This window comes from Pelmatolapia mariae, linkage group LG10_11, assembly GCF_036321145.2.
Source record: "Pelmatolapia mariae isolate MD_Pm_ZW linkage group LG10_11, Pm_UMD_F_2, whole genome shotgun sequence".
Classification (NCBI taxonomy): domain Eukaryota; kingdom Metazoa; phylum Chordata; class Actinopteri; order Cichliformes; family Cichlidae; genus Pelmatolapia; species Pelmatolapia mariae.
The window spans coordinates 6740986-6762002 of record NC_086236.1 but is presented as its reverse complement, the minus strand read 5'-3'; the positions used below and the strand labels follow the sequence as shown (position 1 = coordinate 6762002).

The 21017-nt window shown below is 41.4% G+C and overlaps 1 protein-coding gene across 1 annotated transcript in view; it reads right to left on the bottom strand.

The window, feature by feature from the left end:
* The window catches only part of doc2b (double C2-like domains, beta), a 198744-nt gene extending 195210 nt beyond the window's left edge, over positions 1-3534 (bottom strand). The window contains exon 1 of the mRNA XM_063487340.1: positions 2848-3534. Coding sequence (XP_063343410.1) covers positions 2848-3175 — 328 coding nt within the window. The 5' untranslated portion in view covers positions 3176-3534. The remainder of the gene's footprint in view (positions 1-2847) is intronic.
* Positions 3535-21017: the final 17483 nt, after the last annotated feature.

The window sequence follows — 21017 nt, the reverse complement described above, 5'->3', positions numbered from 1 at the left end:
TTCTTTATCTTCTGTTTAACCCAATATGCACTCTTAGTTCACAAAATGAGCATTTTCTTGCTTTAAACAAGACGAGAAACTGGTGGCAGAGACCAAAAACTCACCACAGGGTCATTTTCTCATAGATTTATTTTAAAAATCTGATTTCTTCTGGCCACCAGAAGACTCATTCGCTGCTGGAAAGCTGGAAAGAAGTTTAAAGCACTTTGGCACTGGCTTCACTTTTCTGACCTTATATAACTTTATATATTTCTGATCTTACATAAAGACTCAATGATCTTCAAGTCATTTCATGCTGCATTGTTAATGGTTGCTTAACAGGTCATAGCTGTAACAACATTGTGCGAAAGCCCTCCTAAATTTAACACTGTTAGAATATTGTTCCAGGCTATCTTACATCACAAGACCGTTGGAACGGCTAACTTTGAAGCTCTCTCACGGTGTAACGTGGAACCGCAGTGTTAGAGCCACGAGCAAAGACATTGTCACAGTTGGTCATCTTTCTCTGGGACTGCCCAGGATCACACAGTGTTTGCTTAAGGAGTGAAAAGCTCGGTGACATATCTGCTCGCCCTGCATTCCGCTGCTTCCCTAATCTCTCTCCACACTAACTTTATCAAGTCTTTCAAGTTTCTGGATGATGAGCCGTAAAGTCGGATATAATGGTGCACACTTTCAAACAGTCACACAAGGCATTCTTTGTGTTGCAGTTTTACACTAGAAGCAATTAAAAGCACCTTATAGAGACGTTGAAACACTGCCTACTCTTACACACCTCCGCAGTCCAATCCCTGTGCAAATGCAAAGCAGGTACAATCCTCATACTGCCTCTTTCAGAAAATGACTGAAATTGGCAGATACAGCCCCACCTTGTGGACTCCACAGTCAGAAAAGTGTCTTCAGATGCTTTTAGTAAACTAGTAAGTCCTCTACGGTTCGCCTATTGAGCTATTCACTCCTTCAAATCCCTACAATGTCAGTTTCCTGTTAAAGTATCCACTTAAAATAGCAGTAAGTGCTAAATTAGCTACACTATAACAATCAGAAGGCAGTTTCCCGTGGTTCTAACACTTACGGTCATATAATCATGCTGCACTTCTGCTTCTCCTGCTAACTTATTGGACTGAGCAAGCCCAAAATCGAGGTAGAATTTGTAGCAACCTGCAAAGACAAAGTATTTTATTATGTGTATAAGGAGCCACAATCAGTTTTCAATATCTAAAAACAAAAACAGTTTGAAAAGCTACATAAACAGCAGTTTTCACAAGCATGAAAAGATAAGAGTCGCTTTGCAGTTTATAGTATGAATTCCCACACAAGAACATCTTAAAACTCTAGGTGCTGATGGCTAAAGAAAGGAAAACATGGCAGGAGTAATTTCTTTTTCTAAGGAAGCCGTCCTTCATAGATTTGAAGAATGTCTTCCTCCATCTATTTTTGCACACTGAGTGAAATTCTGGTTGCCTGGCAGAGTTCATTGACCAACATCTGCCTACCCTGCTCTCTACCAACCCCCCCTCTTACACCACTCTCCTACTCCTGTCCAGTTCTGGATTAGAGCTGGCCTAAGCCCCCCCTTGCATGCTGCTCTGCATGGATTAACTCTCACAGAAGCTACACTGCTGTCACACATTAACCTGCAATCAGAAGTCTCTTGTGCAAAGGACACAAACCTCCATGTGTTGTTAGAGTCTGACAAAAACCAACCGGGAAGCGTTTGTTCTGTTTTTGTGCGCTGCGAGACCAACGTGTAATTCAGAGTGATGCGAGGCAGGCCAAGTTCACTACCAATAACAGAAAAAAGGAAAAAAGCTACCATTGCTGTCTCACTGATTAATTGGGCGGATCCAGAGGTTTCTTTTAAAAAAAGAAGAAGGTAGCAACAGCTTTTATTTTGGCAGTACATTTACTCGAGTTGTGAAGACTGTCACGTTATCTTCTCATCAAGATCTATGCTGTGAGTGAAAATGGTTTTTGCAGGATGCTGGAATCTTGCTCTGTCTCTGTCACTTGCAATAGCAGTGCTGCATATTAATTCCTATTATTATTCGGACACTCAAAGCTGTTAGATTAAAAGAAATGACATTCGGCAAAAAGCTTTCTCAAAAGGAGCCTCCCCTCTGTGATGGAGAGAGATATGGAAACACACACACACACACATACATGCACGCACAGACACGCACATATCTTTATGCTTTAGAAACTAACACAAAACAGACCAACGAATGGACAATACAGTCACATGAAAGGAACTTTGTGGCCGTCTTGCCACTAGTCAGTATAAAATGTGGATGGGCTTTACAGATGCAGCCCACTGAGCTCAAAACTGCGACTAATTTGAGGCTTCATCAAGGAGCCGAGAAAAACGCAGTCTGGTGAGACTGATCGACAGTATAGATCAGGCACCCTGTAGACGCTGGGAAGAGGAAAATGCACACACAACGACTGCAATCATTCACTTCAATAACATCACACATCCTTTCAGTTGGAGGAGAGCTGAAGAGGTGGAGAAGGAGGGGGAGCGGTATTCTTTGCAGCAGCAACAGTTGGCTGTCTGTCGACTGAGAGGCAAAGAGTTAGCATGCGCACATACGCCAGGCGACTGGAGATAGAAAGAGATGGACGGGGGAGCTGAGAGAAGAAAAAGGTGACAGATAAAGCCACAAAGCCACAAGGCTGGAGGGATGCCTGGCAACCGGTGGCAAAAATGGAGATGCAGTAATAAGAGAAAGGCAGAGAGAAAGAGCTGAAAGGGATACACACACACACACACACACACACGTAGAAATGTTAGGAAACACCGTGGTAAACAGTGGCATAGAGACAAGTGGGGAAATCATCACTCACTGGAGTCATCTGAGTCGTATCCCTCCACATCAGGCTCCTCGTCCTTTTTGGTGGCCTGTAAGGAGGCGGAGGCTCCGGCAAGAGCCCGGTCTGGGTTATCCTCATTGGGGCGGTCACTCTCAGCAGCAGTCGTGGAGGCAGAAGCTGAGGAGGTGGAGAGGGCAGAGCGGAGGGGCCCAACGTGGGGCAGAGCAGGGGGAAGGCCCCGTGGGTACCGGGGAAAGTAGTCAGAGATCTGCTTGATGGGCTGGATGGGGCCAGGGCACACGTCAATGGCCATGTGCTCCTGGATGCTGATGGTGGGTTTCTCGCCTTTGCGTTGTGTCATGCATGCGGTCCAGCCAGGAGCCAACTCCAAAAACCAAAAAACTGAGAAAATAATAAAAGAAAAATAATATAAACAGACCCACTTCCCTGGTCCTACTCCGCTTACTTCTCTAGATCAGGCAGGTGTTGTCTTGGGTGGGTGCTGATGAGTGGACAGGTCCAGGTGATCTGTGGATGGCACCACTCTGGTCTACATGGAGTTCAGTAGGCGGCTGTTTTGTCTTCCAGTGCTGTCCTCAGACCCAGACCATGCTGTCTGACAGCCTCACACACACTACTACCTACCCTCCCGCTTTCTCCTCTTCCTATACCCCCACACTCTGCCCACGTCTGCGCTGCCTATCAGAGAGAGAGAGCATAAGAGTGGTGTGTGTGTGAAAGAGAGAGAGAGACTGTGAGGGAGAGGGAAGGGATTAGAGAGGAAGGAGGGAGGGATCAGCTGATGTCACTGCCTAGCAACCAAGCAGTAAACAGGAACCGTCGGCCGAGGTGCTTAATTATGATATTAACCCCATCCATCTGTCAGTGGGAGGGACGATCCACAGCCATGCCAGACGCATGTGAATTTGTGTCTCCTTGAGCGCGTGGGCGTGCGTGCGTGTGTGTCTGTGCACGTCACGTGCTGTGATAACCTGGACAATGAGGCATGAATTGATGCTTTGTGAATCCCTTCCAGGATGTTTTTGTGCTGAAAATCAGTCTCACTCGATTAATTCTCAACTGCAAACACCCAAATGAGAAAACTGATTTCACCTCTGTTTTCTAAAATTTCAGCGTACCCCCAGACACTGATTTGGTTTTTCAGAGTGAGAAAACAATAAGAGTAGAGGGGCCGACCAAGGCGAGTTCTCCCCTCGGGCCCCAAAATATCTAAATGTGCTCCTGCTACTGCCATCGCATTCAGATTTTAATTCGTTGTTTAATTTGTTTCCTTTACACTAATCAACACATATATCTTAATACCCTGCAATATTATACAAATATTGCAAGGCTGGTAAGATGGTAATGTTGTTACCTTACAATATAAAGCCCCTCAGGTGACTATCGTCGTGAACTGGTGCTATATGAATAGCCAAAGCAGTGAATTGGATTTGTTTTCACCAGCTTATTACAAACTTTAGATTATTGGCTGGGCTATAATAATAATAATAATAATAATAATAACAATGAACAAGTAGCTATAAGCTATATAAGGTACCTCATTTTTCGTTAACCATTTTTACACATAAACAGTTCTAAAAACTATGAAGGGCTTTTTGTTTTTTAAGGAACAAAGCACCACAAATATCAGTTGAGGTTAAAGTGGACAGATGGAGCTACGTGAACTGAGTGCACCACATAACCACTGTGTCTCAGCTGCAGCAGCTGCAACAGTTATCCTGGTGGAAACCTGATCGTGTGTCATACTGGTTTATTTTAACTGCTACACATCATTCAGCTGCCCTCAATTATGTCCTTCCTGTTAATTTCCATTACATGTGGAGTGCCCCAGGGTTCGATTTAAGGCCTGATCTTATTTTCATAAGCATGTTGTTGGGGCGGATGCGGCTCAGGTGATAGACTGAAACATTGTTGACTACAGTGTTTGACGGTTTGATCTCCAGACCCTTTAAGTGTTGACGCTGAATCCCAAGTTTCTCCAGATGGCACACAAACACCTTGTGTGGCAGCTGAGCCGGTAATTGTTTGTGTCTCTATGAGAAACATTAGAATTCGCTTTAGTTAAAAGCAGCTATACAACTGCAGACCATTTACCATTTATTGTTTCATTTGTGCAGGCCCACCTGTTTAAATGTGCATATACACACATCCTCGAGTACAAATTATACACCCTGATGTTTTCACATGTTATTTAATTCCTTACCACCTGTTACACAATTATAGGTGGCGGTGGAAATATGTACACTCTCAGATTGCTTATATCATTACTGTGTATGGATCTGGCTGACACCGTGACCCAGTGATGTTGATGCCAGACTAGGTGAGACCCTTCCTGTCATGGCACATCAGTGTTTACAGAGAGCCACACATAGAGAAAGCCTTAGCTACAGGATTTATGTGTAAGTAAGTCCAAGCAGTTGTGATGTAAAAAAAAATCCCTTACGTGTATGTGAATCTCTATATCCAGGAGTGCAGTTCACAATATGTCAAAGCTGACTTTCACCCTCAGACACCCCAAGCATGAGCTCAATGCTTTGTCACATTACATAACAGAAAATCATTCTGGCTGCAGATTTACTCCAGCCTCTGCAGCTCAGCCTTCACCCATTCACAAACAAAACAGACATGCCTGCAGTGAACAGATGATGTAGCACCCTCTTGTGTCAGTCGTGAGTAACTAAATGTAGCTTTGAGGCCGGTCCTTTGCATTCGTTAACTGTATTAATTTCACATGATTATTTGACACAGGTGCTACACATCAATTATTTGTTCAGTTCTACAGGAAAATGCCTCCTTTATGTGTCATAAACGATGCTTGACAACAATGCCTTAAAAGAGATTTCATTCCTCACCTCATTTTGCGCCGTCTGAACAGGTGTCCTCGATTATGTCCTTCCTCTAATAAAAAAGCAGTGTATCCCTGCGGGATATGTGCCGAAGATCTCCTCGCTATTAGAACCAAAGCAGTTCAGATAAACAGTGATTATCAGCTCAAGAGGATCAGCTTAGTTTAATTCAGCAAACAAGAATGTAAGATTTAAATAAAAGTCTAGGCTTTGGTCATAATTTGGTCATTTCCCACAACAGATTTGCTATTTTCACTATTTTATCATCGTTAAGGAGTATCACAAACAGATTGCATGTAATTGCCAACTTTACCATATTCGATCGTAAACTGACAACAGACTGATTCAGTCTTATTGCTGTTCTTGATTAACCAAAGTCACACAAGTGGTTGCAGACCCGGTCCCCTCTTCGAGCTACAAAATGTAAGGAGATTTTAAGTACACGGCACATTGCTACAGTAATTTTGGTTATGCCACAGGCTCCAACCACTGTTTTCCCCTGCAGCATTACCTTGACACCCTTTAAGCAGTCATTTGAACCCTACTCAGTGTTTTACATTTCATTATGAAGTCCTGTGGTGCTTTGAAGTAACCGTTTGCTCTCCTTTCCTTTTCAGCTCTTGATACTGAATAGCACGAAGCATTAATGAGTGGCAGCATCCAAGGAGAGCTTTAGAATTTAAATTGAAGGCACTCGCTGTCATCCAGCAGACACCGTAAATATCACTAAATTATGAAGCAGTTCATTGCTACTTTGAGAGATTGGCTGGTGTACACAGTGGAGACAGGCATTTCTCTCCGGAGACAAAAACCGACCTGAAGCAGAGTCAGTATTGGATTTCCATTCATTAGGTTGCCAGAAACACAACTCCAATAAAGGCTAATGTTTTTCTAAAAGTTGCTTATATAATTAGCTAATGAATTCAACACAGTTATTTAGAAAGTGGTATGTCACAAGTTATTTCTGCTGCCTCCAAATTTCCACCTTAAAGAGCAGACAAGTGAATTATATCATTTACTTTTTCTACAACTTGTTTAAAAGCACTATTTAAATATGAAAGACGTTTTTCTAGCATCAATCAATGCCGGCACTCACAGCCACTCCAGCATGCTGGGTCGATAACTCAAAAGAGGTCCGCTAGAGCCTTCAGAGTAAAGGAATGTAATTTAACTTGGTGGCTCTCTTGAGACGAGTAGAAAAGGCAGCTAGGAGTATCACAGTTGGGCGCTGCTGAATGGGTTAACTGAGAGTTCACTGATTAGCGAATGGCTCCTGTGGGAAGGAGAGAAAATCTGAGTGGGACGCATGAAGATGTCACCACTTCCTCCTATTTCAAAATTGAACTTAAAATATTTTGGAAAAGAGCGTCCGCTTCAGCTGACACCACTTTCACCCAGAACCTGAGCACATGATCAAAGCGGAGATGTATGGCACTAACAGCTGATGTGGAATAACGTCAGTGCCTGCAGCTTTATGAGGGCCTCGTTTAATGAACTATCACTGAGCTTTAGGTCATCTGGTGTTAGAGTAAGTCTGATGCAGGGGAGGTTTTTGAGTCCTCAAAGAGCATCAGGAAAAAATCAGGTCCCTGGGGCATTTTGCATGTTTAGTGCTATCCAGTCTTTAAGTGATGACGTGATGAATCCTGCTTCCAGGCCCAAACTACCTGCGTTTAATAAGGCTTTTGTGTTTTTAACATGTTTTAATGCTTTGTATCTTGTTCTATTTAATCTCAAAAAGCCCCTAAAAACAGTCAGTGATCACTGTCGGCCTCTCTCAGCTTTTATTACCGCTATTCATTTTAAAGCTCAGTTTTTAAAACCTTACGATGTAACTACAGCCCAGCCCATGCAGCAGTATATTAATGACTAACCTTGTATTGTGGATGGATTATCTCAGTTGTTCTCCTGACTGAAGTTTGGTCCGTTTACAGCATCCTGCCATGCGATTGCATTTGTCCCTAACCATCGGGAACCCTCACGTTAACTTTTATCGAGTGGAAAAATCCTCCATCCTCCAGCTTCACTGTGTTTATGTTATGCAAACATAGCTGTGTCGCTAGCAATCACGAGGCACATCATTATATACCAGCTAGCCCAACCTCAGAAAACTAAACAGCAGTGACGTATGTAGGGTTACTGGTATATTATGTAGGGTAACATGGTATATTATATTTAGATGGAAGCTAGCGAGCTAACTCCATGCTAACCTCAAACTCTGTTAAATTTAATAAATTCTGTTTTCATGGATTTCTGGATGTTAAACTTAATTGTTACACCTGGAAGTGATGCTGTAGTGATTGTTAGACTTTGGGACCTGCAGTGGAGTTTGGGCCCAGGCACGGCTACTGAGGTCAGACTTAAAGACCAGATAGTCTATGATTCACTTAATGCCTTTCCATAAATCCCTTTAGTTGTTGGTGGAGAAGTGTCTCTTAATCTTCTGGGTCTTTGTGGCTTTTGCCCATCTGAAGCCTGCTCGTAGCATCAGTGGACCTAGATGCAGCATCCCTGTCTGTCAGCAAAGATCGAACCTCTGCGTTCAGCCAAGGTTTCTGGTTCAACAGTTACAGTCTCAGTGGTGGTCTGCTGTTCCCTTTAGACCAGCGGTCCCCAACCTTTTTTGCGCCAGGGACCGGTTTATGCCCGACAATATTTTCACGGACTGGCCTTTAAGGTGTCGCGGATAAATACAACAAAATAAAACTAGTACTGGTATCGAAAAAAAGAAGATTTATTCATAACACATGTGAAAAGACCAAGGAAAACCGAGTTAACGATAAAAACGATAACAAAATAACGCTAAAAACCCTGAAAACCATACATTTCACACCCGAACCTCAACTCTCACGGACTGGTACCGGTCCGTGGCCCGGGGGTTGGGGACCGCTGCTTTAGGCCATCTGCCTCCATCTCACCCTTCTACTAGCATCCACCTCTGTCCCACCAGTCCCCTGCATTTCCTCCTTCACAAAATCCATGAATCTTCTCTGTGGTCTTCCCCTTTTCCTCCTGCCTGGAAGTTCCATCTTCATGTCCATCATATCCACCATCCCTCCTCTGCACATATCCAAACCATCTCACCCTTGCTTCTCTAACTTTGTCTACAAACTGCTTAGCCTGAGCTGTCCCACTGATGTGGTTATTTCTCATACTGTCCATCCTGGTCACTCCCAATAAAAATATTAACATCTTCAACTCTTCCACCTCCAGCTTGGCTTCTTTGCTTTTTATCAGTGCTATCATCTCCAACCCAAACATCATACCAGGTCACTACCCACACTCATCTCCACCCATTTCATCCTGTCTGCACTCTCTTCTTCACCTCTTGTATTCCCTGTCTTTTGCTTGGGATAACGATGATAGCTACTCTAAACATAATATAAGTCTTATCGTATAAATAGCGTCCTTTTTAGTGTGTGGATAGTGTTCTTTCCCTGTCTCCTGAGTCAAAATCTCACTACATTATATTTTACAAGCAACTGAGTTCATTACAACGTTTAAGCCATGGACGTATTACTTTTTATTTCATTCAGTTCTCACATGATTCATGCTGTTCGCTTTATTACAAATGCCAGAAACATATTTATGATTTTAAATAGTTTGAAATAAATAGCAGCCATTATTGTGAGATTACAAGAGATATTAAAAATGTAATACTTCAGCGCTGATATTTGTGACATCCTGCTCTAAAGACGGTAAAATGTCACCATTTTAAACAAGTCGGCTGTCCAATCCTGTCAACGTCTGAAACGACAGCTGCAAACCCCTGGATGTCTCTTTGCTGTCGGTCTCTGTCTTCTAACATTTTCTTCTGGGAAACTCAACATGAACTAAGTTGCTGTAAATCTCTGTATGCACTCGTTAGCTTTGTGTCACATTGCAGCCGTGGAAAACCGTTAACCCTCAGGCTGATGATTTAAGTATTGTAGAACACATAAACACACAGTTGGCTGACAAGTTTTAGCATCCTCAGTTTCATCGTCACACCCAACACTTCACATCAGGTTTCAAAAATAAATAAATAAATTAGTTTGGGGTTTGTCCAAACAAAATTCCTACTTTCATATACACACCGGCTTCATTTCAGTACGTTTACCATCTGGGTGAAAGATCCAACAATGTAAACATGACTATTTGGATATATAAGATGCAACTTCTCAGTAAGCTCACATAGTCCAATTTACACAACAGATGAAATCGGATGACAAGCGAGAACCAAAAAGCGAAGCTTACCTACAATGTAAAAAATGTGTTTTCCTTCCCGTTAGTGCATACCAGGTGAAAATCAGGTGAGCAATGTTTTCCTACATTTTTCAACTGAACGACGGCCATATGAAAAATGCAGCGCACACAGTGGATGGCCTGCCATTGGTGCCATTTCTATTTAAATATTTTGGTTACTTGTTATTGAGACTGATGGCAGCTCAAAAAGGCAGAGCTGAGAGGGCTAAAGCCTTCAGTCCTTTTTTAAAATTAGGGGCGCTTTCTGCAGTGACTCACCTTTAAGGAAAACCCCCACATCATAAAAAGGACCCTAATGTTCCTGAGGTCCAAACTGGACTTTTTCTCATGGCCTGAGGGTCACAACAGCCATAACATAAAAACAAGGAATGAGTCAACAGAATACAGGCATTGCTCCCTCTCTCTCTATCAGCGCAGCAACCAATGTCTGCCTGCCTCTCTACACATAATAGATGCCTGACAAAATGGATTGTCACAAGGAAAGGTGGAGGAGAGAGGCAGAGAATAAGATGGAGCTAAGTGCTAAAAAATAAGTGCCAGTCAGGGAGCAGGTCAGTAAAAAGCACAAGGTAAAACACATGCACATGCGCACACACACACACACACACACACACAGAGTATTTGTGTATTAGTTGTTGAAACCCGTGTTCAGTTCCAGAGGACATGTGCGAAGTTATTTCTTTAAGCTTTTGCTACAGATACAGAGCTGTCTTTACATGAGTTAATTCTGTTGTTCTTATCTGGTCTGTGCATCTGTTTGTGCAATGATTGGTGGATCTCATAGCTTAATAGGCTTAATATGTCTTAATTTGTCATCTAAATAACCTTCAAACTGTTGAAAAGTGTGGTCAAAATCAGAGTTAAAGATATTATGTTAATAACACTTATGCTGTATTTTTCGGACCATAAGGTGCACCGGATTATAAGGCGCATTAAGCGAAACAAAACAGTCAGATAAGTCAAACTTTACTCAACTCATTCTTCTTGCTTCCTCCACTTCTGTACCATTGATTCATTAATGTTGAATTCTCTGGCAGCTGCTCTATTCCCATGTTGTTGCAGTATATTAATGACTAACCTCGTATGGTGGATGGATTATCTCAGTTGTTCTCCTGACTGAAGTTTGGCCCGTTTATGGCATCCTGCCATGCGATTGCATTTGTCCCTAACCATCAGGAACCCTCACGTTAACTTTTATTGAGTGGAAAAAAGTTAGCATTCATCCTCCAGCTTGACTGTGTTTATGTTATGCTAGCATAGCTGTGTTGCTAGCGACGTAGCCCATCATTATCTACCAGCTAGTCCAACTTCAGTAACCCCACAAACATCACTGCTGTTTAGTTTTCTGTTTTCATTTATGTTGGAAGTGATAGCAGAGCTGTACGTTTGAATTTTTTAAGAAATCTCTCAGTCAGAACATGCTATATCATGTTTAGGCGGAAACTAGCGAGCTAACTTCCTGCTAACTTCTAACTCTGTTAAATTTAATACATTCTGTTTTCATGGATGCCTGGATGTTAAACATAATTGTTACACCTGGTAAAGCACCAACACTGATTATTTTATTAAAGATGAAATAAAGATGACAGTTTTGAACTCTCAGTGATGCCGCAGTGTTCGTTTGACTTTGGGACCTGAAGCGGACAGAGTTTTGGAAGCTCCTGACTACGGTAGCTGTAATGCTCCAACAATCCATCAAACAGTGCGGCTTCGTAGCTTAGCAAAGTCGTACTAAAACATTTTTTGACAGATTTTTGAGCGAGGCCAGTAAGCACAACCAGAATTCATACATAAGGCGCACTGTCGATTTTTGAGAAAATTAAAGGATTTTAAGTGCCCCTTGTAGTCCGAAAAATATGGTAATATCTTAATAAAAGGTGTCATTTTTCCATATATAGCTATATATACAGATTCCCTTTCTAACTTAAGTTTAATTCATTTGTCAAAAAGAGAGAAAACACACAGCTGACTGATACCTCCGTGTTTATTCAAGCTCGTTTTCCAAAGTGAATTCTTTTTGGCCAGAAGACAAACTGAGCTGTGACGGTTTAAATAACACATCGGGTTAGTCGATTCGCATGAGGTGAGAGCACCGAGTGGCCTCGGGTGGATTTAAACTCCCAGCCTGAATTATTGCTTCAGTGCACCCCTGGGTCCAAAGGTTGAATATAAAACGCAGTGCATAATAAATACTCCATTTACCTCCTAAATTTGACTTCATGTTGCTGAAATACAAACACCTTGGTGACCGTGTTTTCTGTGGGTAATGATGCATACTGGCAGTTTTACTCTGGATGCTGATAGCACACTGTCCCCTCAGTGGAGTTATAAATAATGTCTGTACCTTTTGTTACAGGTAATGAGTTTTCTACAGACTCAGATATGCCTCTGTAAAATGACTTCATTGGGTTTTGTTGTTTAATTGAAGCGACTGGCAGCTTTCTCTCAGGTTTTCCTTTGTATTCACCTGATTATTGAGCGAGAGAGCTTGGGTATGATTCGTGCACAATAATGTTCAATGCAAAGATGTTCTGAAATCACATCAGGCCTCTGATATGTCACATTTGTAACCCCCCTCCCAAAAAAAGAAAAGATGAAAAAGATGGGCACATCCGGTGTTCCACAGGATGGGTGCTGGATCAAAAAGACATCTAGCAGAATTTGAAAACAGATCGATCCTCACACCAAACAAGGAGGAGTTTATTTGCTGTGCTACATTTTGAGTAAAAGGTAGAAGTCAGAGGAAGGGCAAACCTCATCCTGTCAGTCGATGACTGACTCAAGTTTCACAAGAGCGTCATTTTAAAACAACTCTTAAGCCAGAGATCTCAGATATGAAGACAATTCACTTCCTAATCTCTTTCTTTCTGCCTTCCCTTGAAGGCACCGATGACACTGGCCCACCATAAATCTGCTCACAACAAAGTTTTGCATCAGCAGAGTCATCACTTCTGAAAAGAGATATTATTGCTGATTTTTCTGCACTCCAAGGAGCTCCTGCAGTTTCGTCTGTACAGCCGGTGTTTTATCACTGTTTGACTTTGGGGTGAACTTTCCCTTTAAGTTACTAAAAATGCACCGAATGCCTGCAGCTGCTCTGAGAGATGATCTGAGAGGGACACCAAAATTACACCGCGACCCACAATTTGTATTCACTCTCCCTTCAAGTGTTGATTTTTAGCAATGACATGATGCACCATGAAATTACCAAATGGAGAAAATTCCACTTTTCCTCGTGAGAATGACCATGTTTCCAGATTTTTGTTAATGTGGCAGAGTGCATCCCTGCCATTCGAGTGGATGACACCTGCATTTTTATTTGCATGCATTATGAACATGATAACTATAGTAGCAGTGTTTATGCGTACATGTCGCAAATGGAAGAACAGAGCTTTTCCAGCTTTGTTGGATCTGTGAAACTGTTAACAGCATCAGTTCAGTTCTTTTTGAATATTTGTACTTTGATTTCAAGATCATTTCCTATCATGAAAGAATATTTACCACCTGTTTCAGTCGACACAGTCCCATCGGTTGGGCTCTGTACACCACTCAAAAAAAGCTAAAGGAACACTTTGAAAACATATCAGTCTCAATGAGAAAATAAAATGTGCCATATCTATACTGATATGGACTGGGTAATGTGCTGGGAATGAAAGGATCCCAAGTTGTTTGATGGAAGTGAAAATTATCAACCTACACAGGGCTGAATTCAAAAACACCCCAGAAATCACAGTTAAAGATGCTTCAGCAGGCTGGTCCATTTACTGAATTTAATTGCAGCAACTCAAAATGTTACTTAGTAGTTTGTATGACCTCCAAGTTCTTGGATGCATGCCTGACAACATGATGTCATTAGGGCACGCTCCTAATGAGATGACGGATGGTGTCGTGAGGGATCTCCTCACAGGGCACTGAGATCCTGGACAGGTTCAACCTGGCAGTGTCGGATGGCCTGAAAAGTAATGTCATATAGGTGGTCCAAGCATGGGGGCCAGTCAGTGGTATCAATTCCTTCATCCTCGAGGAACTGCATGCATACTCTCGCCACATGAGGCCATGCCATGTCGTGCATCCTGAACAAGCTGGACTACCTGTGCAACATTACCTTTGCCAGTAGTGACACTCAGATCATGGGTAGATAGTGCTAAATAACAGGTGATTATCAAAATACATTGCGATCAGATCATGCAGCCCAATTGCTGAAATGGTTTGGAACCACAGACTGTTTACAAAAGACACTGTGATGTTAGTTATCAGCTAACACTAACAAGCTTGTTTACCAAGCATAAACTCTATGAGTGCATCAACACGATTCCTGCTAATTAGTGCTAAGCAACAGACTAATTAAATCCTAGAATTTTAGTCACGAAAACTGGAACACAGTCAGGGACATGGTTTATAACACACACCAAGCCACATTATGTTTTATTTGGCAGACGGTCGCATTAAAAATGCCTCGAAATGAACCCCACTGGAACTGAACGACCGTGAGTGAGGTGAAGTGTTCTGATCTGTTTAAAACCACCCATGACAAACACAATAATGATCTCGTGGCTAAAGCATCGGTCCAACATACTCACGGTACAATAACCCCTTTCTCTTGTGTGAATTGTCCAGCTCTTAGCTGTGTGAGAACTGTCTGGCAGTTGATGTTTAACCGTGACACTGTAATGACAGACCAGACAAATGAGACCTACATTTCACTAAATCTGAATTATTCTTAAATTAATGACTGGTAGAGCATGCTTTGTTCATTTGGTTGGTAATTCTGCACCCATTTCACTCTCTGAGCTTAAGGAAAACAAGAAAAAGTTTTTTTCTTAAAGTTAAAATGTTAAAAGTTAAAAAGTTAAAACAATTTAGGCCAAATTAAGTGAAAATGGACCCACAAGAGCAGAGTGGCTCCATCGAGCAATTTGTAGTTCTTTGTACAAGCTCATTAATTCTCATTGCAAGTTTCATTTGCATTATTATATTTGGTCCATATTTGATCCAAAAAAGGCTTTTTTTTTTAACCAGCTGTGCCCTTGATCATTAACTTCTGTTTAAATTTATCTGGAGAGAGAAGGAAATGTGTGTTGGACTGTCTTGATTTCTCCGTTAAGCAACAGCCAGCTATATTGGGCACTAACAAGCAGCTTTGAACAGAACTGAGCCCTAAAGGAGTCTTTGTTTACGCCGCCCTGATTCAGAGAAGGGGTGCAAATGAAAAAAGGATAAACAATCTCAAATTGCATACCGAGCCTGGAGAAATCTGATTAATGGTCTCTTAACAAGCGTTGCAAGGAGACTCCAACTCTCCAGTCACCCAGAAACTCAGTGCAAATGAGGGAGTCAAGAGTAAGAGTGACCTTTACAAACGTTCTTGTTCATAATGGTTCGCACTGACGCCTAAATTTCATCCCTATACTTTGGCTGAATATTAACCAAGTCGTCAGATTAAACCAGGAGGGCAAAGAGTCAAATTCTCTTCAGTGAAAAATGTCTGAATGCAAGCACTTGCATCCATTTCAGCACTGCAGCTTTTATTGATTGGAGTGTCTCATTTTTATGTCTTTTTATATATGTTAGTGTTATTCTCCAGGATTTTAGTGCTATAAAACACTCAACACTCAGACCTTGAAGGACAGTGTCTGAAAGGCAGAGAAATTGGAGCTCAGGTTCTTTTTATCCAGTCTCTCAACTCTTTATCTGCTAACCCTGCCCTCTGGTGGTGTAAATTGAACTCTACTCTCCACAGAGATTGCTTTGCTTCCCCCATGAAAGCATATATTGTTGCAACAAGCTTGTGTTTCATGTAGTACCCATAAGAAAGCAACGTATAAATCAAAGATTAGACTATAGAAAAGAGCAACATTAACTTCACAGTGCAGCGGCAAGCTACAGATGAAGAGAATTACCCCTTTTCAGAAAAATGACCTGGGCTTGAACATTATACTTTTAGTAAATCGAGGTAGTAATGTTCAGTTACGACTGCCAAAGCTACTGATTTAACAATATTATTATGGTTGCAGAGGCTAAAGTGTGTTTTCCTGTATTTTACCTGCAAAGTTTACAGATATGAGAAAAGATGAATAGCAGTACAGCACAACTGTTATTTACTGAGGGATCTTTTACAGCAGACCATTATAGGCTTTGTAAGACCAGAACACAGGCCTATTGTGCTGGCTTCCCTACTTGACTGTATGCAAAAGATGGACATAGCAGCTATGATGTTGCCACCCATTAAATTTGAGGATCCCAGTTTTGCATCGTGTCCATCGCAGTGTTGCTGTTGTGGATCACATTTGGACAAAACGGTGCTGACTCAGCTGGCCTTATTCGTAGTTGCACTAAAAGGCTATCCAGTCTTTATTTAAGTTGATGAGAGAAAATCTAGCAATTTAATTGTACGTAACTAAAAGGTATCCGTGTCTGTACCATGCACAGTCTGTGGTTGCAGCTTGATAACCAAGCTAGCAAGAGACAACTTACTGGAAATAACGTCCTACCTGTAACTCAGAAAGGCCACGCCTCTAATAATACAGACCTAAAGCTTTAACAGAGTTAAGAGTAGAGATGCACCAACTGTGATTTTCTTGACTGATTCCTGATTTGATTCTTTCTAATAACTATATAATCATAATTAAATACATTTTTTTAAATTGCACTAAATTGTAAAAATCTTCTCTCACTGAAATAACTGAAAATAAAGTGCTCTGCTCTCAAATAATTAGCAGATATTGACTTGCTCCGCCTTTACTGGACATACTGTACTTTACCCACTAAAGTAAAGCAGGTGCCACAGCTTTATTAATGAAAACAAATATCTGTTCTGTTATTTTCTGGTATTTGGTTTATAACTTCCCCAAATGAGAAGACACCAACTCTTTTTTTCTTTTTCTTGTTTTGTAACTGCTGTGATGCATTGCTAATACCGAGGCTGCTAGCATGTTTCTGGCTCCGAGCCTTTGTTAGATTCTTTATGTCTGTGTTCAGTTAGCAGACTCAAGTCACTCTCACCTAAGACTTCTTGTTGTTCAGTTCATTCACAAAAATATTCACAACTAGCAAACTTTACGTGTTTGCTGACTGGCCTGTTTCCATGTCGACCACGCTGTCTGTGTCCAGTTGATCGCTACATTTCTAGTTAAAAATGGGTGACTTATAAATGTGGTGTACTGTTTTTTTATTTATCATAACAAATTACTGGTAAATATCCTCATTTTTGCCACAAAATGAAATACCAGAATTAAATGTCAAGAGGAATGGTGGTTTATGATTTCTTTATTTTGTTTTTCTTGCAGCTGTCTCTCCTGATCTGATTATAATTACAATACCCGAGCTCTGTTTTTGTTACATTTTTACCGTCACTTTCTTCCTGTGTGGTTGTGAAGCCTCAGTCATCTGATATTTTATTATTATTTATCTATTTAGCGCAGGTAAGAAAATAATGTCTCCTGTAGCATCTAAATATGCATTTTATTGGCAACTTTGATTGGCAACTTTAAGGCAGCTTAACAAGCTGAAAACATGACGGTGAGATTTTATGACCTCATGCAGCACGAATGTGAGAACAGACAGCTGCCTATTCATCCAGCAGACGTGGAGCTAAATCATTATTCATCTGGAGTTTTGTTTTTGGCAACTCTACTGCCTACCCAATATTCACTCACATTTGACCTCTGTTTTGCTCGTCAGCAACTCCTGAGAAAAACAGTTTGTCTCATTTCCTGCAAAACGGTTTCTTGCATGGTCTAGTTGTAGTACACGGCTCTTATCTGAGCTTTTCTGCTGAAAACAGCTGCTGCTTGCTGTTTTGTGAGCAAAGTTTCAGGACAGGAAACTAAAATAATGAGCTAAAAATGAAAAGATGAATGGTACTAAGGAGGACGGCAATGATTTTCTGTTAGTTTTTCCCCAGAAATTTTCTTTCCTACAGGTGTGCAAATACAACACATGCCAGATTTCTTTTGCTTAGAGCCAACCGGCTTCATTTGCTTCTTTGCTGTGCTCGTGAATGAGAGCAGAGTGGGAACGCTTGGCATCAAAACTGACTTGGTGCTTTAGACCTTCTGGCTCTATGCCTGGAAGTGTTTTGGAGTTTCAGGTTATGACTATTGATAATAGATGAAACACACTTTGGAGGGAGGTTTCGCCACATTACACCATATCGTAGTAGTCATTCATTTGGCTCCTGTGCAGACATTTGGCTTTCCCTCTTAATTTTGTTGGAATTTATCAGAATCAGCAACAGGATGTGAATTTAAAACATTAATCACTCCTTGTTTACTGACTTTCATTCCCGTTAAGAGCCTCATGACAAGCCCTGAGCTTCACCAACAGATGATGGATAATAACCGCCTCTTAATGTCTTTCTTGACTGTGTAGCTTTTCTCTGCCTCCTCCCACTCCATAAACAGCAGTAAACATACTGTTTTCTCAGCATTGCTAAGTGGTTGATTTATAGTCATCCGCCTTAGACTAAAATTACATGTTATTTCATCCAATTACACGTTTTTTATGTATCACATCTCTGTTGCTGGACAGTCTGTGCCTCCTCCTTGTTTGCACGGATTAGTTTCCGTGTTGTGGTGGATACTGCATGAATCATATTTGCCATTTTTTCATATAAATTGCATTCATCGACAAGGGATGTGATGCCTTGCCTTCTTGAATTAAAAAATAAAGTGTTTATCCTTTCCTCTAAACACAAGTCTGGCATTTTTTTCTTTTTCTTATTGTCTGAAAATCCTTGGATGACACCAAAGCCCACACAAACTGTGCTCTGTTGAGCATTTACGACAGCAGGATGGCGCATGAGGACTCAAAATAAACACAGTGGCGTTGTTTGTTTGTGAAGAGAGAACATCACCCAGTGTAATAAAAAGACTCATTTATGCACTTTAAATAGTTTATGTACAACAAAATAAGAATAAGCTTTTGTCAGCACTGACGCATGTTGAGCTTATGCACTATGCGTTGTTCCTGCTGGTAGACTGTCCGGAGCTGGATAAACACGGTGTTGCTGTTTCTGATTATATTACTGACAGGAGGAAATCAAAAGAGCCAAATGTTCTCCAATACTTACGAGCTTCTGTCTGTCCAGGTTTTGAGTGCAAGTTTGAATTTCTGCAAAAATAACTGCAAATGAGGAAGAGAGGCGCATGGAACGCTGCACAGGATGTAAGCGGTCCTGAAACACTGTGCCAGTCTCAGAGTTGATTCTGATGGAAAAGTGACATGAATGCAGGTGGTGGGTACTTAAAAGGGAAAAAATCCTAAACCTAACCCTATGTTTTCCAGTCAAACTTTTTGTCAGTTAGAATTATTTTGTTTTTCTTTGTCCTTTGACTTAGGGTCAGGCTGAGCACCGATGATGAACACACTGTAGATTTTACCATCGCACAGCTCCAAGCAGCTCTTTGATCTTAACAAAGACTAAATATACACTCACTGGCCACTTCACTGGGTACAGCTGTTCAACTGCACGATAGCGCAAACATCCATTCTGCAATTCACACGGTAGCAGTTAAATGCATGTAGGCATGCAGAGAAGATCAAGTAGATCTGCTGAAGTTGAAAAAGAAACAAAATTGTGATTTAAGTGACTTTGTGGCATGGTCGGTGCCCGCTGGTCTGAGTATTTCAGAATCTGCTGATCTATTGCAATTTTCCCACACAACCATCTCTTGGAATGATAGAGAATGGTCTAAAAAGAGAGAGAAAATATCCAATCATACTCTTTTGATGACCAGATCCAGTTTACGTGGCCAACATATGACTGAGGAGCACACTGAGAAAAGGTTAGTGTTTGTATTGTGTCTGTCTAATGGATGTTGGTTTATGGAAAAAGGGTACAGAAATAATTCTGCAGCACTAAAGGAGCACGGTGACCTCCATCATGTGTAAATAGAAGAAGTTTGGAACCACCAGGACTCTTTTAGAGCTGGCCAACTGCAAACGGCATAGAAGCAAAGCAAACGGCATAGAAGGTGACTATGATCACTCTGACAGAGCTCCATCATTTCTCCATGGAGAGAAGGACAACCATTTCTGCAACGCCCGACCAATTAGGCCTGTATCACAGAGTGGCCAGATGGAAGCCACTCCTCAGCAAGAGGCACATGACAGCCTGTTTGGAGTTTGCCAAGAGGCACCAGGAGGGTTCTCAGACCATGCAAAAGATTGAACTCTTTTTTTCGGCAGCAGGAAATGAAAGATGAATGCAGCAACATACAGAAACATCCTTGATAATAACCTGCTCCAGACTTAACCTCAGACTGGGGATCACTACCTTGAATGGCTCAATTAGAGCCCAGACTTGAATACAACTGAATATTTCTAGAGAGATCTGGAAATGGCTGTGGATGCATGCACCCCACCCGACCTGATGGAGCTTGAAAGTTTCTGCAAAGAAGAACAAGCTGCCCCAAAATAGGTGTGCCAATCTTCTAGGATCATACACAAAGAGACACAAAAAGGCTTTAACTGCTGGCAAAGGTCCTTCAACAAAGTAGTGATCAGAGGCTATGAATACTTATGTGTTGGATGTTATATTTTGGTTTTTTATTTTTATTACATTTGCAAGATTTACTTTATCATTATGGGATATTATGTGTAGATTTCTGAAGTAAAAATGAATTGAATCCATTTTGGAATAAGGCTATAACATGGCAAAATGTGGAAGAGAGAAGCACTGAATACTTTCTGGATGTACTGTTAACATTGTTGAATTGGTAATGAGTAAATGGAGTTTCCCTTAGAATGACACCAATACCAGATCACATAGCACTTCCTAGTCACCAGAGAAGCCAAGGGAGAACATATATGATGACTACGCACATCTATACTGGTAAATCACAGAACAATACTTCTATTACTTCCATGAGTAAAAGTGCTCTACACCCAACTGTGGCTTTACATCAGGGGTAGGCACCTCCAGGCCTCGAGGGCCGGTGTCCTGCAGGTTTTAGATGCCACCCTGTATCACCACACCTGGATCAAGTGATTAGTTCATTACCAGGCCTCTGGAGAACTTCAAGACATGTTGAGGAGGTAATTTAGCCATTTAAATCAGCTGTGTGATCAAGGACACATCTAAAACCTGCA